Source organism: Ahaetulla prasina, chromosome 3 (assembly GCF_028640845.1).
Source record: "Ahaetulla prasina isolate Xishuangbanna chromosome 3, ASM2864084v1, whole genome shotgun sequence".
NCBI classification, from domain to species: Eukaryota; Metazoa; Chordata; class Lepidosauria; order Squamata; family Colubridae; genus Ahaetulla; species Ahaetulla prasina.
The window spans coordinates 69,118,907-69,134,808 of record NC_080541.1 but is presented as its reverse complement, the minus strand read 5'-3'; the positions used below and the strand labels follow the sequence as shown (position 1 = coordinate 69,134,808).

At 35.1% G+C, this 15,902-nt stretch overlaps 1 protein-coding gene across 2 annotated transcripts in view; it reads right to left on the bottom strand.

The window, feature by feature from the left end:
* The window catches only part of ZNF407 (zinc finger protein 407), a 378,474-nt gene that overhangs the window by 322,632 nt on the left and 39,940 nt on the right, over nucleotides 1-15,902 (bottom strand). For both annotated transcript variants that reach the window (XM_058177856.1, XM_058177855.1), the window contains exon 3: nucleotides 10,194-10,308. In XM_058177856.1, coding sequence (XP_058033839.1) covers nucleotides 10,194-10,308 — 115 coding nt within the window. The remainder of the gene's footprint in view (nucleotides 1-10,193; nucleotides 10,309-15,902) is intronic.

Genomic DNA, 15,902 nt, shown 5'->3' with positions numbered 1-15,902 from the left:
ACTCCGACAGATGCGTTAAAAACTGCATGTTGATATATCGTTCGAGTGCTAAATGGAAACTACAGGACTTTTCACCACCAAGAACAACATAAAAATATAGGGACCTCACCCCAAAACAGGCTGCGTTATGAGCAGAAGGGTTGGCTGCATTATTTGACAGGATAAGCTGACAGCCTCAAGCAACTGATCTGAGATATCATGAAAGGGAAGCAAAGCTTGCCTTCATGTAATTTAGGGCTGTCCTTCCGTGCGTTTATTCAGGAATAGGGGGGAAGTATTTGTGTATTTTTTCTACTTTACAGACCAAAATAATTTGATCGACATTAAATTGCATGCACCTTGGGTTTGGGTAGAGAACCCAATTTACATTTTCTGCTTTAGACAGTAAAACGTCTTCAGCCAGCTCAGGGCATATAATTATCCATATTTTTTTCTTAATCTCGGTTATTCATACGTTCAGCTGCGAGCTGTGCTGAAATGCTGTGTTAAAGTGATGTGCTTGGGTGAATGGGAAGAGAATGATGCAGCCCCTCTGAGTAATAATGGGCTAATATGCGGGGCTACTTCATTCTGGGAATTTTTTACAAAGTGGAGGCAAGAGACTGGTGCCCTGTATTACTATAGGGTAACTGCTGAAAGAATTGATTGGTATTTCGTTTCCTTTTCAAAACTATACTACAGAACTTCTAATTAATATTTAAACTCCATAGTTTGTTTTCCCTAAGAAAAGGGGGAAAAGTTGTATTGTTTCTGCATCCAGAAAGAAATTATCCAAAGTACACACAGAGGGAGTTCATTTGCTGTGCCTGAAAAAATATATATTTTTGTGATTATGAAATATACGATTAGGAAGGAAGCCTTATGTACAAATGAGAAAGAGAAATCTGAGCAACTTTTAATACAAGTCTTTGTGTAGTGAACCACTACCTATGTCCTAATAGACAACGTGAAGTGTCCTAATAGACAACATACTGTTAACTATTAACAACTTTATGGCTTCGATTTTTTGTAGATTTCTCCATTTTCATTATAAATCGATAACTTTCTCAAGCTCAGGAAAACCAACACTTTTGTTGAAATACAGCTTTAAAATGAAACATGTTTGGGTGAAGAGAAATCTGTCTTCTAAAACACAGCGAGTTATTCTTTTTTTAAAAAAAATCTGTTATTTTAGGTATAAATCCCTATTTAATAGTTGACCAATTTAATATACTCTGGTACTATGCAAACAAGCAATTTATAAGAGAAGGATTGGAAGGGAATAATGGGTTCAATTTAGCACCTTGTTGAGAATGTTTTCAGATCTGTCCCACTCTCCCCAATTGGGCTCACTTCGCTATATCAAATGTGTTGATTGGATACAAATGCAGCCATGTGCAACAGTGGCATGATTTTATGAGTCTGGAACTACATGGAGAAAATGAGAGGGGAAAAAATTATACCACGGTTCCTAATCAAGGGAAAAAATATTTGATTTCTTCACTATGATCAATAACACATGTATCTATTACAAAATACAGAATTACAATGGCAATCAGAATACTTTATTCAAAATTCTGGAGGACTAAGCTCTTATATATTAACGTTGTTTTCCATAGTTTTCTTTCTTCCGAAAGATTCAGCACAGTATTACTTAGCTAAAGGAAATATTCCCTTTATTCCTTGGGTATAAATTCCCCTGCTTCACTTTGTTGGGAAGATTTATAATTAATATAAGAAGAAAAAACAGGGGAAGATGAAAAGATCTTGATTGTAATGGGATTGCTGCTTGCTTCTTTACATTATTTTGTCAAATGTATTGCTTATCAATTAAATTGCTGTGTGATTTTTGTCTTCCAGAAAAATTACATGACTTCTCTTTCTCCAACTGTTTTTGATAATGCAGTGGCAGAAAAGAGGGGAGGATTTGAAATTAAGTCATTCATGCAATTCTCTATAGCAAAACCTAAAAAGATTCTAGTTCTATTTACTACCCTTCTCATTTGTTCAATAATCCGAATATTCAGACAGGTTATAAAGTTGTTTAAACAAGAAAAACAACAAGAAAAATAAATAGAGCAATATATTCATAAGTTGAATTGGTAGGATGTAAAAATAAAACTAGTGTAGGTATGAAATAAATTTGCTTCCTTGTTAATTGCATCACAAATACTTAGAAATTTAAGTTTCTTTCCTTTTCCATAACCAGCCCCACAAATAACACTATATAAGAAAAACTTGTCCTAATCACAAATCTTACGTTTTGTAACCATATTCCTGAACGTTTATGCAATGCTATTCCTTCCTTCCTTCCTTTCTTCTTCCTTCCTTGTTAAACTCTCCACATCTCAAGCAATGGCTCATTTTCTATTTTCTCTTTCTTGTCTACCTGAAGAGCTAGGATTACATTTACTGAAAGTAACCATTTCTTGTTTAAATTGATCATTCCTTTTAAAACTACTTATCATCTTTAGCCCTGGATTCATGTCTTTTTAATTTGCTTTGATCCTTTCTATATCCTACACATCACAGATGCTGAAGCGGCATATACCATATTTTTCGGCGTATAAGACGCACCTTTTTCCCCCTTAAAAGGGGGTAAAAATTTAGGTGCATCTTATACATCAAATGGAGCCCTGCCCACCCACCTTCTGGCTTCTACCTCCCAGCAATTTAGCTCCTTGAAGCAAGAAGCAAGAAGAAACAGCCCATTTCAACTTTAACACAGCCTAACTAGCACAAATTGATTGTCCATTGCAGTGGTTCTCAACCTTTATAGTGCTGCGACCCCTTTAACACAATTCCCCACGATGTGGCGACCCCAACCGTAAAATTATTATTTTTTAGGCAGTGATCTCAGCGCGGCTCAGCAGCCACAGAAGGGGGGGGGGGGAAAGCGGCAAACTGTTTTTTTGAATTTATTGCGCCTGAAGCCGTATTGGCTAGTAATCTGAACTGCTTGCGATTGCCTTGAGGACGGGGGCATTAAAGCGGAGACTTCTCCCCTATTAAGTTTATCGCGCCTGAAGCCAGATTAGGCTAGCGATTGGGAGTGATTGCAACTGACTTGAGAGGGAGACATCAGAGCAAAGATTTCTCTCTTTTTTAATTCATCACGCCTGAAGCCGAATTCGCGATTCTTCGACTCGCAAGTATACTTCCCATATTTTCGATGGTCTTAGGCGACCCCTGGCAAATCATCATTTGACCCCCAACGGGGTCGCGACCCACAGGTTGAGAACCGCTGGTCCATTGGGTCGGCCTCCTGACTCTCAGCTGTTTCAGGCTGCAGGGATTGCCATTGCCTATTGCTGAGCAGGCCTCTGCTGCTTGCTGCAAAGAGGTAAATTGCTAGGCAGATTGTGTGTGTGTGTGTGTGTGCTAATCAAAATATGCTGAAAACGAAAATGAAAGTAAAGCAGGCTATTTGCTTCTTTGTTGCAAGGAGGCAAAATTGCTGGGAGGCAGAGGCAGATTTCTTTTTCTTGTTTTCCTCACCAAAAAAGGTAGGTGGGTGCGTCTTATAGTCCAGAGCATCTTATACTCCGAAATATACAGTAATCTGCTGTTTTGTACCAAAAGTTATCCACTGAGATAAAAAGGCAATGAAAATGATTTTAACTGAATAGAATTTCATTGTGGTTTCATGTTCAACCCAGTTGAATTGCTTAATGGCCAAAACAGAGTTCAGAAAAAAAACAAGAACGGTTCTGTAACTACTGACCCATATCTCGTGCAAAGGGAACCAGAGTTGCCTGGCATATTGAGAACCTGAAGGACTGAAATGAACAGCAACGTCTGAGAAAGCTTTTCACGAATCTACTGCTTATTACTGTAACCATAATCAAAACTAAGATGGAAAGAAGATGTTACAGACAGGGAGTAGTTAGAGACCACTTTCCAAAACCTTTTCATTCCTTTCTTTTATTTCTCACAAGACTCACATAGCCTTATAACTTGAAAGCACGGGGAAACTATTGTGGTTTGTTGTTGTTGTTGTTGTTGTTGTTAAAAAGTGATAAAATGCCATAGTGGAGATTCAACCAAATTCTCAAATATATAAAACTGAAGTCATGGTTCTTCGCGCTACTGTGCATGACCATTCCATCTGCTTCCCCTCAAATAAACCTTTTTCTTTGTTAAAACATTTTTATCATTCCTGCCATTCTTTAAAAAATCAAAGTACTTAGGTAGCAATCGCATCCGACTTCTTAAGCAATGCCCTTGAAAGTCAGAGACCAATGTTGAAACACAGTAAGCCAACTGGTACCTTTTGCTGACTTAATTTGGGCAGTGCAAATTTCAGGACTAGATGTTTAAAAATGAGAACTTATATATAATGCTTGTGTAGTACACTGTAACTATCTTTAGATATACCCATAAATTAGAGATAGGCAATGATTCATTTACTATGCTGCCTGGGTCAGGCACTTAAAAAAATAGGCAGGGTACCATATAGCACACCCTTCTTCTAAATACTTGCCAATGAACATGTTATCTAAAGCGTGTAGTGTTTTCCAGCCAAGGATCCTGACTCTTTTTATCAGATCAATGTTTAATCTGATGGGAAAAGAATGCAGAACAAAATGGAGCATAAATTCAGCCAAGTCCACAAAAAAGAGTCTAAATTGTTACCTGTTCCACCATTGAGACGTACTATCAGGATTTTGTACAATCAAATAGATAATACACATTTTCTTGGAGAAAAGGAATAGAAATCTCATCTTCTTGGAATAAGAATACTTAATTACAATAAATTTTATTTCAATGGCAACCGAGTAAGCTATTTATTAACAATCATTTCTATTTTATTAAATATTAGACATGTTCCTTGCAACAATTTGTTTCTATGATTCAATAATGTATTCTGTTTTTCAGAACTATTTTTGTATACACACACACAAGAAATGCCTTTAGAAGACACAGTACTTGTTCTAGGTGGCACATATATCACAATCACACAGCTACGTGCATCTTTATAATTGCAGTTTGAAAGTGCATTGCATTGGATTATATATAGTGGAAGTATAGGAATAAATCACCAGTAGTGTCCTTAACTCAAATACAAACATATATTCAGCTAAGTATGTACTCTTCATATCTTTTCACTTCAGCAAGTCCAACAAAAGCACTGTCATAACTCAACTGAAGTAGAGGTGGATAAAAATACGCTTTTCATACAGCATTACAACTAGGAGTTGGCCTTGACTTTTCTGCTTCATTTGCCAAACTGGACACTAGTGAAGCATACTGATAGCTATTCAATAGGAAGATCTTTATGGCACTTCTGCAGCTCTGCTCATGTCTTAAACAAAAACCAATTCATGTAAGCCCACCCTCCAAAAACTCAGCGTCCTTACACAGCAACTAACATTAGATGTTAGTTGGCAGAAACAGCAACAGATGATCAGACAACAGTAAAGTATACTAAAATGGTACTCTGCATTAGAGAACTACTAGATTATATCTATTTTGAGGAAGCTAACTTTTCCTACAAAATAGAACTCCCTGTTGTTCCCTTTATTGCCATCCCTAAATATGTACATATTCCAGAGGTTCTACATCAGAGACAATAGAGTCCACTATCCATTCAGCTAGAAAAACAATATCATCAGCGGGGAAAAAATATAGTATTATACGGGAAACACAGTCCAGTTTATTTTCCATCAGTAACACACACAAAAGAGAAACCAATCTAATTTACACATATCGTCTTAGCATGTGTACTTCAAAACATTTCTAAAAAATAATCAAAATATGAGTTAATTAAATATATTATTATCAGTATGGTATTTTCCTTTGTTGACTATGAGCCAAATTATCATTGGATCTACTCTAAGGGTGTCCTCTCTGTACTGTGAATATTTCAGATTATTGAAGCCACAGTAAGTCTTGTTTTACTTTGTTGCTTCAGCATTGTTTTATTTGGATACAGCTGTGGATATGATGTGTGTAATTAATTTTTCAGTCAAAAATGTGATTCCATGCTACATTTGATTATTTAAATATAAAACAGCTTTAGTTCTCTGAGCCAACCAAAAATAGTGATTTTAATTTATTCCTGCTGCCTGCAATTACTCACAACCATGTATTTTTAAATATTTCCAGCCTATAAAAATTACTAATTTTTGCCACTTGTGTTTATCTGCCTTTAGACTTTGATTTGGATAAATTAAGCTCTCAAGTGTTCCTTGCTTTATGAAACACTGCATGTTGTACACTTCAACACAAATAAATGACTTCTACCATTAGAGGTTTAAATAATGTAATGTATTTCATGCTCAGCCTGAAGCGGGATTCCAATGAAGTTGCTAATGCACGTAATGATTAAGTGTAACTCAAATACTAACTGTGTTGTTGAAAACATGACAGGCAATAATTTGGTCTATTATATTCTGCCATTTAATTGCCTAGTACAGACATTCTCTGACACTTTATGAAGCAATGATTTACAATTATTCAAGCTGCAAAGGTCAGAAAGTGACATTATAATCATCTACATAGAGATCCCTTCTAAAGCACAAAAAAATAGGTAACACCACACAAAAATAGTTTTAACTGAAGTTTCAACTTTCTATTTAAAGATTTTTCATAGCCTTAGAACAAATCGTTCACTTACAATACCATTAAGACATACTTAAAATCCAAATGCACATCTCCCACTCTTCCCAATATTGTTTAAAAATGAATACTCTTTGTTCTTCAAAGACAACACTAAACATGCTTTTTTCTTATCATTTTGTTGATCTATGGATCCACAGCCAAAGAATCGGAAACTAATTCTAAAAACATGACAAAACAAAGAGTGAGAGCAAAATGCCTAAGGACGAGGTGTTATCACCTCTCTTTCAGGCAACTTCTTTTAATTTTTTGTGTAACATTTTCAAAATTTTGTCATTCCTAGGAATCATTTAAAAATAAATACTATAAAAGGCACATTTATAAATGCACTGGCAAAAGTACTACCATCAAAGTTCAAATGAAGTTTAATGTTTGAAAACACTTCTCTAAAAGATACGGTATGTGAGATATTGCACGACGATAGGTAATACACAAACACAATAGAAATGGAAATCACAGGCATGTTACAAAAAAAGGGAAATCTATGAGCCCCAACTAATGTTCAAAATCTATAACCATTCCTTAATGTAAATATGCATTTCCACACATTACAAGAATGTATAAGGTAAGCATATAGGTTGATTTCAAATTATTAACGTTTTAATTTTAATTTTTCTAACTTTTTCACCTACTGATTTATTTATCTCACTTTAATAAAACTCTTAGAAGTGAAGGAGAAAAAAAAATTGTCAGGTTTCTTTAGGAGCCTTATATTTCAAGTATGAAAAAGTAAATGCATTTTTGAGGTATACTGCCCGTAAATTTGTTTAAAATCTGAAATCATGAACAATTCATTGTTTTTAAAATCTCAAAACTGCAAGCTAAGCTTTTTCTGTTGTTCCAATGCACAAGTTTTGCAAACATAAGTATTTGAAAACCAGTTTAACTTTGCTAATCTTAGTACAATCAACAACTTCATGCCCAGACTTCTGAAAATTAAATTTAAATAGGTAGCAGTTGGATACGCGCTGAAAACAGATCCCTTCTCAAATCAGGGATGCATTTTTCATTCATGAACATAATGCAAAGGAAAACAATCACCACACATCTGCTGACAAGGAAATGAGTAGCATACGGTTTATTTCAAATGCTGAAAGATTAGTAGCTTCCAATCTCTATAGCAAAGTATTTCTACTATGCAGCTGGAAAAAATTAAATTTAGATTTGAAACAATAAAAGCAACATGCAAAAGCAGTGCTGTGTTTCCTCCATCTTTTATGTTAACTACACAGTTTATAAAACCTTTTAATTTTTACCATCATTTCTCCAAAATTTTTCACCTTCCAATTCAGCTCAGCATTACATTTCAAGGCAATCAAGTGATATCTTCCATTTGTAACTATTCATAGTCTTGAACTGACAATTCACATGTCCAAACAGATTATGTAACAACCGGAAAAATTATTTAACCTTCTACCTAATAGAAAGCTTGTCCGATGAATCTAAATGACAGGACAGAATCTTAACTACTGAAGAAAAGAAAACACAGTATAGGACCTTCTGTTTGTGACAAAATTACCAAGTTAATGTTCCTGAAAGATCACTTCACCTCTTAAAACATGATTTTTTAAAAAGGTAAATTTATAGCAATTAAAGCTAATGAAGGAATGAAGCATGAGCTGCTTATGTTCGGGAACTAATAGGTCCACTGAGCATTTCTAAGATTATTTAGCTATCAATGATAATGAATTGACATTGTCAGTGGTTTTACTGTACTAGCTCTAAACTGCTGCTAATATGCTACTCATTGCTAGATTTTTTTATATTGCCATTTTTTAATCTACATACTAGCCTATTTTTATGGCAAAAATAAAACATATGCCTCCTTCTTGCCACACACTCAAATACACTAATAGTTATTTAGTGAAAGTTCAAATACCCTAGTCCTCTCTTTTTCAAAACTCATTATACTTTATTGCTAATCCACTCGCTGTTAATGGTCTAACATTTATGGTGTATCTTGGACTAAACTGTATTATTTTAATTGCAACTGAAGACATATCTGAAGTAGATTTTGGAGTAACTTTCTCATTAAATATGTAAGGCTACTTTGACAACTTTGACATCTATTTAAGTGTCCAAAAACAATAGAACAATAAAAAGCAGTTTCTTTTAAGATATTCACAATGTACTCTTTCACACACGAGAATCAGCTAATTACAAAGAGTTGCAACCGCAATTTAAAATGGTTTGCCAATTCTGATCCACCATTCCCGCTATCCATATACAATCAAATCCAAGTTCCATTTTTCACATGCCCATTAAATATCAAGACAAATGTTGGCTTAGTCACAGACCCTGTATGCAGAGAACTACTAATCATATCACAAAACAGATAGCTGCCCACGTGCAATATTATTTGTTGCCCAAGGACCAGAGGATAGTCCTCTGTTACTTTGCAGTGACAATTTCCATATCAACTTCCAGTGTGCTTGCAAGTAATTTGGTCAGCAACTGCCCGGTGCTTCTTCCCGTCAGATAATCACACCACTCTTGTCAGTTTAATGTGCTATTTTTGTGAGAAACATTTGCCTCAGTGAAAAGCATTCTAATTTTCTTTTGAATATTGCACTCACTTTGTTCTGCTAAGAGGTTTAATTGCAAGAGCTGACACGACCAAACTCCAGCTGAAAAATATCCTTAACCACTCAGTTTATCATTTTGGTGGGCATTGGGTTTAATTCACTGAACCAACCCTAAAGTTTACACTAACCATCAGGCTTCTCCAGGAACTTAAAATGTTTTGAAAAAAGCATTTCATGTGGCACATATATCAGCTAATTTTTTTTAGCATAATAACACTAAAACATACTTTTAATAAGAGCGCAGTATTAAAACCCACCTCTGAATGTCCTATGCCGTACTATATATGCCATGGCATTTGGAAACCTTTTAAACATTTCTGCTAAATTAATTAGCTTTGGATTAAAGAGTTTCAGGATCCGCCATTTTAAATGCAATATAGTTGAAGTTCAATTAAACATTATGAATGGTCCATGTGACGAAATAACCATTAAGAAAAAAAAGGAAAATGGGAGGCATTTCTATGCCTGGCAATAGATGAAAAACCTTTAGAAAGTTTTCTTCTATCTTCTAATACAAAAAGCTTATAGTAGCACATAGTTCTAGAATCAAGCAATACATAACGCAAACATGGATGGGCACAGGAAAACATACTGAAGACTATAGTTTTTAAACACATATGCACATCCTTTACATGTGTATTTCTCTCTCTCGCTCTCACTCTCTCTCTCTTTCTCACACACACACACACTCATACACACACCTTTAAAAGGAAATTTACAGTTCTCCCTGGCAATGTGAATGAACATCCTATAATTTAGTCAATTTACAGATTACAGGTTCAAATTGACCTTGTAGCCCATAAAATTGCTCATCTGCGGTAGTGGATTAGAAGTAGGAAAAGAATGTCATAACTGTATTTAAGGAATTTACCATAACAATGGGAAGGAGGATATGCATGCATAATTTTAGCCTCTCTTGCTCACGTTCCCTCTTTGAACCGCTGAAACAATGCATAGCCTGCACTCCTTTCCTGCTAACCAAAGGAGGAACTATTTCAATTTACTCACCCACAGATATGACACTTGTATTCCCTCATCCCAAGGTGCCTCTTGACATGGTTTCTGGCATCTCCTAGTTGAGCTGTTGCAAAGTGGCAAATCTTGCACTTGAATGGCTTTGATCCTGAGTAAAATTTAGCATAAAAAAAATTTAAAAGCTGAATTAGAATATTATATTACCCTTGGATAAAGAAATCACCATCCGCGGGAGACAAAGCCATTAAAAAAAAAACTTTAAAGGTAAGTGTAGAAACCACCACCACCACCCCATATTTAATCTGTTTTAACAATCTTTCTCAACCCCCTGAAAGAAAAATGCCTATTGCATACATTTATAACTCCAGGGATACTATTAGGATATTTCTCATTAAGTATACTTGCCAAGAGTTCAAATACAAAAGTTAAGCAAGGAAAGGGGTTTCATTAACAGACACGGTATCAATAATTAGAAGATGAGATGCTCTGAAACAGGGGTCTCCAACCTTAGCAACTTTAAGACTTGTGAACTTCAACTCCCAGAATTCAACTCCCAGCATAGCTGGCTGAGGAACTCTGGGAGTTGAAGTCCAAAAGTCTTAAAGTTGCCAAGGTTGGAGACCCCTGCTCTGAAACATTAAAATGAAGCAAAAGTTGTTGCACAGAAATTGTCCTTTATGAAATGGCCTGGATTTCAGATATCACCAGCTGAAACTTGACACAGTTCATTTCAGTAGGCTCTAATTACAGTTTCTACAGAACTGTACAAATCTCATTATTATTATTAAGGTGGAAGACTTAACAATATCTCAAAAATGCTCAGGTAGCTTAACTAGCCCACTATAGCAATTCCCAGAAATCCGAGCCAAGATGGCTACATGACTCCACTCCAAATACAACTGAAGAATATTTGTTTGGGGAGAGCTAATTTGGACTAATAAGTAGAACTATCTGAAGTTCTAATACACAGAGAGGTTTTGACAGTAAAAGCAAATTGTAAAAATGGCCTTTAAAGGGTTTAAAATAATTATGTGAATCACCATTTAGAGAACATCCATATGTTCATCTGATTATTTCAATTCATATTAGAACTCAAATATGCCTTTTTTTTCTCCTGAAGGCCACAACTGTTGCTAAAATACAGTAGGTGGAGGAATATAGTAGGTGTTTCTTCAAGGTGTTGAAGTCCAATGTGTCTCAAGTTTTCCTAACATGCAAATGCCATTTTTAGACTTGACTATGTTCTATGAGCTTTTTTTGTGGCACAATGTGGCACTGTTGAAGGTCATCATGAAAACTTTGGTCATGCCTATAACATATCAAATACTATATGAAATAGTTACAACTAATAACAGAGGTATTTTTTTAAAAAAATTTAAAATATATTTAAGTAACTAGTTTGCTGTGCCCTTCTTTCTGGCACAAAATAACATCTTAATATTGCTATTCTTGCAAAGGGAAGAGACACAGGAAGAATGATATATTTCTATTGCAATGGCATGAAGTATATGAATATATAGCGAATAAAATATTATACCTTGATGACTGTTTTATAGTCTAAATTTATGATTATTCTGAAAACTGGAAGTATTGACATTTGGGCAATTATTTATTTCAGGAACAAACCTTAACTGGCTAGAACAGATATCCATCACGACACTCACACAAACAGGCAAAACTATCTTGTTCTTTTGTAAAGCAATCAGTCCAAGTAAAAAATAAAATAAAATATAATTGCACAATGTAACTTAAGATGACTTTCCAACCAAACTGAGGCAATTATGTTACCACAAAAAACCAGCCATTAAACCTGGCAGGTGTCAGTACTGCAATACTAAATGGTAACACATTATTTTAAAGTATTCTTTGACCCTTTCCAACTTTTAAAAGAGCAGCAGATCTCTCTATCCATAAATCCCAAAATTGAAGTTAAGTGTAAGTGCAATATGCTCACAGATACTTCATATTATGTTTGGGATATGTTTTGTGAAGAACTTCTTCCAATATAGTTAAGCATAATATGAAATATGGGATCTTTAATAAATATACATAAAAGAGTTCGGGTAAGAAAAATGTTACAGTACATCATACTTGATCAATGATCCCTTCTGTGCCCTTGAACACACAATAGCCCCAAAGAAGACATTGTTTAAATTGAGGATCTCGGTTAAAAAAAATTTAAAGTCTTAAATTTCAATTTAATTCTCAAAAGCTGACAAAAAATGAAGCATTTAATTTTAATCTTCTCACAGAAATAAAAAAAGTCAACAGTACTAGGCACAGGCAGACAAGGTTGAATATTTCACAGTTCAATGACAATGAAGCTAGATCTCTTAATACTTCCATTTCAACTGTTCAAAGTAGATGTAAAATATATTTAGCAGCTGAACAGTTATATCTAGTCAGCTTTATATGTTTAAATGTCAAAAGCAAGTTGAGTCTGCAGGGAGCAGGAATCACACTGAATCAATCACGCCAGAACATCAAGTTTATTTAAATTGTAATAATAAAATTGATTTAACCATTAATTTGCTAGCATTTTGTATCATCGGTGCATGCTGTAAAGAGGCCAGTGAAAATAAAACCATTTAAGTTTCTGTGCCCATATTAAATAAAACGTAACAGTTTAATTTACCAGTTAGATAATAGACTATATAATGCTAAAATTGTAAGCAGCAATGCAGATGTTCATTTTGTGTCATTAAAAAAATCTTTGCAGATATGATCCCATGTTCTTTTGCTTGTTTCTCTCATTACACAAGAGTAGATCTAATTTTGGGGCTAATAGGCACAATACTGAATATAGAAGGTATATCATGCCTGTTCATAAAAAGATTGCCCACGTAGGGCAACTTTGACACTCACAAAATGGCCACTGTGGGTTCTGTCAAGCCTCTGCACCCTGGATGAGTGGAAAGCCTCATCTCTCAGTTCCACTTTCCAACAATATACCAGCAACTTTGTTAAATAATTTGACTGCAAGAATTAAGACAGCCAATATTAGTAAGACATTTTGCATCTAACAGCACATAAGACACCTGACCTGTTCATCAATCCTAAGGTTCAAATCCTCAACCTCCATCCCCTGCCTTTCCAAGTTAAAAGATTGAATAATAATTCATTAAATTTATATGCTGCTCAATTCAAGGAGATTCAGAAGTGTTACAGTTATTAAAAACGTTTAAACATTTACTGAGGTGCTGGAATTGTACAGGAAGAAAATATGGAGGGAGGGCAGCTGAGTTTGCTATCATAGGGCATCCCAAGGGAGACGATTATGGGTTTTTATTTTATTGTTTCATTGTTTTTGTTGTTTTATTAGTGTTTCATCTACTGGTTTTATTATTTATTTATCAAGCTGCCCAGAGTGGCTTAAGATTGGCAGCCATATAAACCTTTTAAACAAATTAATAAAAACCAAGAGTGATACTCAAATCACAATAACAGCACAAGACAAATGAACAATGATGGAAAAGAAAACAAGTCCAGACAGGAGCAAAAAGAAAGGAGCGTCAAAGGCCTGGGTGAAGAGACAAGTCTTTAAAGGCCTTCAAAATATCAACAGGCTGGGAACCATTTAAATTTCAGGGAGGAACCTCATTCTGGGGGCAGGCACTACTATAGAGAAGGCATACTGCAGGGCTCCCAACAGATACCACTGTTGGATTGATGGGACCTGGAGCACGCCAACCTCACCAGATCAAACTGGCCAGGCAGATACTATGGGAGATAGATGATCCCTCAAGTAACCAAGCCCTATCTCATGTAAAACCTGTGTGTGTGTGTGTGTGTGTGTGTGTGTGTGTGTGTTTGTGTTTGTGTGTTTGTGTGCAGACAAAGGTAGAGATGATAGAGATCAAGATGATAGAAATATAGAGATACAGAGATAGAGCTATATAGATTCCCACAATATAGATTAAATTTTATATGGCTATAGCTAGACAATAAACATCTACCACAAAATAAGCTGATGATGTTCTTCCCATCTAATTCCTCTAAGCTTTCTAAGCTTTTTTATCACCTTTTTTTCCTGTTCAGGTATATGCACTGAACAGTGGGAATTCACTATTCTTCCTCCAAGGTTTGCAAAGCTCCCCTCGCACAATTTTTAGATGATTTTAAATATAGTTTTATTTCAACTCCGGGTTTTATTGGCATCCATCTCAGGAGAGGAATTGAATTATTTTTCTGGATTTATTCTTACTATTGTTTTGTTATCGTTTCATTTTTACTGTCGCACTTACAATTTTAACTTAGTTTAACCTCTTGAGTTTAGGGGGAGTATAAAAATTGTCAAATCACTTCCACACAATGCACCAAGCTGCAGCTTTTCGTTGTTTTCCTCTTGTATGCTTCTGTCATCCAGAGGTTTTAAGTAAAAGCAATGCTAGGGGATGACATTTTGCTTTGCTTTCTGTTGTAGGAGCCTGGTGGGTGCCAAAGAAGATAGCAGTCAGGCACAGAGTTGTCCAGATACATTGTACTACCCGTTTATGTATATTTATTGTTTGGCTTTTTATCCATATGGTATTTCTTGTAAGGGACAGCCTTCCCCAGAGCATCATTTTTCCATTCAACTGGTAGGCTTAAAGTGCCAAGAAGTTGGGTATAAAGATGGACAACAGAAAATAGGGATCTGCCAACAATGCTGTAGTATTTAAAATAAATAAATAAATAATGTAAACCTTCCTTATTAATGGTACCGATTGCTCTTCATTATTAAGGTGCAGTGCTGATCTGTCTTTAATTTATTGAACAGTATCCAATATAGTTCCAATATCGATGGAAATGCATCCAGAAAAACAAAATGGAGTCATTTTTTTCTTCAGATAAAAGCCCAGAATGTTATATGACTAACCACTGCTGAAAGTAATAGGATTTTCAGGCTGGATATATAAAATCCCAGGGACCAAATGCTTACAAAAAAGCATAAATATTGCATTGTATAAATAATCCTACAGTATAAATCTTTGCCATGACTGGTATTCAAAATGCATATATGGTGAAAACTCAACTGTGGTTGATCATTTACATTATCTGTTCCTTGCTGTACTTTACTCCCATGTCTTCTCACCTCTTAAATCAAGCCAAAATCCTTTTGTTAAAGTTTCTCCCTTATCTCTTAGATAGCATGCCTTCTAACTGAACTCACTGGATCAATACCATTCAATTCAACACTCCTTTCCAGTTCATAAGCAAAACCCAATTTTTGCACTAAGTAAAACCATTATAGTCCATTTTTCCATACTACTTTCTCCCTACCATCATTTTTGTTTTGGCATTCTCTTTATATTTTAGCTTATCTACACAACCTCAATGCAAGACTTAGATAACTGCAGCTTTAATAGCAAAAAAACAAATTATTAACATTTGCTAGGTACGTTCTAAGTATAAATGTAAGTGTTGCATCTCAATGGCACTTCTTATTAATATTCCGTAAAATCCAAATCCTTGCTCATTTACAGGGTCAGTCATTCTATATTTCCCCCATTAGAATATGCATCTCTAAAAACTTTGAAGACTGGTCCAAAGTCTTCTTTGTCAGATGCACTCCAAATTGAATAAAGTCTAGTTCCACTTAGCAGGAAGGATGATTTTATAAGGAAATGAAGGCATAAAGTTCTCATTTTTCTACTTAACACCCCCAAATAAAAAATGGGAGGTGCCATTTTGTATTCTTGCCTTATAATATAATGCAAATAATAATAAATGATCAGTTGACTGAGTTTCATGTTTAAATAA